Raw genomic sequence first — 2,348 nt, 5'->3', positions numbered from 1 at the left:
AAAAGTAATTTAGGCAAAAGTTAAGTACCAAACAAAAGACACCGTAAAAATGGCCTTGATATTTATAGTGCATCTACTATTGTTTCTTCCATCACCAGTTGTTGCTACCTCTACAACTTTTATTTTAAGTTTTTGGCTTTACTGCAGCCAAGTCTGTGATTAAAAGTATTTAGAGAAGTATGTAATCTTATCTTTTCTCCTTTAAGTTCTGCCAATCTTTTCTCCCTTCCATGTGTACTAATTTTTGTTTCAAGAATATTGGATTCTTTGCTCAATTCCTCCACTTATTAGTTATTAGTATATGGTTGTTTTCTGGCCAAATTAAACTTCCCTGGCATTACTTTCTGTGGTTTCTGTCTCTTGTGTTATGTTTGATTACCAATATCATATTCTTTTAATTTTATAAATTCATATTTTGTAAAATATAAAGAAACACTTATTGGTAAACCTTGCAGTAAAAGTTTTACCATATGCAAATCATCACTTAATTTTTATTGAAACTTATATTTTTATTTGAAAGTTTACATGAAAATGAAGTTGCCGACCACACAAAAATTTAACATTTCCAGTATCTGACAGGATTGAACCAGCCCACATAGCAGTACAGAATTTACTTGGAATTTGAATTGAGCATCACCTTTTCTCTTTTGTAGAAAATTAAATGCTATACTTACAATGCTAATCAGTGTACAGGGCAACCCTCCACCACTATGCCCTTAGCTGTTGGGCAAGTTGCCAGTGGACAATGCTCACCCTGTGTTCCCCACCATGAAATACTCTTGTTCTCCAGGCCTAATGCAAAGTAAAGAAGCACAGCCATGAAGGCAACTCCAGCATCAAGTGCTGCTGACAGGACATAGTTGTATCTCTGCCACCATTTCTTTCTATAGCGGAAGATGAAGTAGTTGAAGATTGTTCCAATAACAATCCAGGAATTGAAGTTCACTGCTGTTGCGGGTGGCATCACCGCAGTTGATCCCAAGAGGACTGGAAGGTTAATCAAGGGAATCCATGAATACTTGGGGAACACCTTATACAATAGCCAAAGAATTATAGGGCCCATTGCACCTCCAAAGAAAAACCAATTCAGTGCATGGTAGTCTGATTTGGAACCAAAGATCTTCTTAGGTCCAACTAAACCCCAGATAACCGATGCATCGAAGAAAACACGGTCACCAGGACATGTCCATGGACTGCCGAGGGGAAGCTTTTCAGGATGACATATACCGTCCACTGAAGTCAGTAACCACCATGCTACACCAATGTTGATGGTTCCAGCAAGAATTGTACCAATGAACTATGTACATACACATGTTTTGACAAGTGAATTGCATTAGTTACTATAGAACAAAATGCTGAGGAACTAACCGAATTGAAGGTGAAGGAATACCTGAACTAAGAACATTGATCTTGGAGGGATTTTCATGTAGTGGCCAAGCTTGAAATCAGCAAGGAAAGAGACAGCCTGAGCCATGCTAATATAACCGTAGGTTTTGAAACACACATTTGCTATTGGTCTTCCAGTGTAAATAAGTCCAAATATATACTCAGTAATAATATTCAACCCTGGTGTCTGTGTAGAGAGAGAAAGAGCATGTAAGAATAATTTAAGAGAAAAAATTTAGGACATCAGCATTTTTATTAATATTCAGTGTGCTTAACTAGTAAAAGAAAAGTGAGTAATTTTACATCATTAAATATAATTTTATACTATTTAAAATATTAATGATAGTTATAAATCACAAAATCTACTGATTCTTAACACTTCTTTAATTAAGATCTTTAACAAGTTTTGGATAAAGTAAAGAAGTAGAATTTATTTATGATATCTAAATAGGCCAAATTACATATAAAGGAATATAAAGGGAGGTGCATCTTCTTTTCTATCCACATTGTATTTGGATTAGTAAGAGCTATTTGAACTAATTCATGAGCTATTCTATTATCATTTCTTTTTATATGAGAGTACTTTACTAATCTAAGACTATTAGCTAAACTTAAACAATTACTAATAAATGAACCAAAATAAATTTTATGAACTTTTTTTTTAAGGCTTAGAAACGACTTTAACATTCTCACTCTCAATTATTACATCAAAAAAGCAACATTCACAGACTTTTTCTAAATTCATAAGGCATGCAAGTGCTTCAGATTCATGAAATTGAATGGATAAAAAAGCTTTGCATGTGGATGCCATCAAAGATCTTTAACAAGTTTGTCCTTGCATAAAAAGCATGAAAATAGATTACCTGGTTTGTGGTGGCAGTTATGATGCTGATTGGGAGAGTAAAAATAAAGGCCAAGGCAGAAGCAAATACAAGTCCCCACCAGGGCATCTGAACCTGTTC

General features: G+C 34.6%; 1 protein-coding gene across 1 annotated transcript in view; it reads right to left on the bottom strand.

Moving 5' to 3' along the window:
* Nucleotides 533-2,348, bottom strand: part of LOC107612439 (oligopeptide transporter 4-like) — a 4,548-nt gene continuing 2,732 nt past the window's right edge. The window contains exons 5-7 of the mRNA XM_016314140.2: nt 2,250-2,348; nt 1,391-1,573; nt 533-1,297 (exon numbers count right to left, since the gene is read on the bottom strand). The exon at nt 2,250-2,348 is cut by the window's right edge and continues 12 nt beyond it. Of these exons, the coding sequence (XP_016169626.1) occupies nt 683-1,297; nt 1,391-1,573; nt 2,250-2,348 (897 nt within the window). The 3' untranslated portion in view covers nt 533-682. The remainder of the gene's footprint in view (nt 1,298-1,390; nt 1,574-2,249) is intronic.

The sequence above is a fragment of the Arachis ipaensis genome, chromosome B08 (assembly GCF_000816755.2).
Source record: "Arachis ipaensis cultivar K30076 chromosome B08, Araip1.1, whole genome shotgun sequence".
NCBI classification, from domain to species: Eukaryota; Viridiplantae; Streptophyta; class Magnoliopsida; order Fabales; family Fabaceae; genus Arachis; species Arachis ipaensis.
This window is presented reverse-complemented; position numbering and strand designations above follow the sequence as displayed.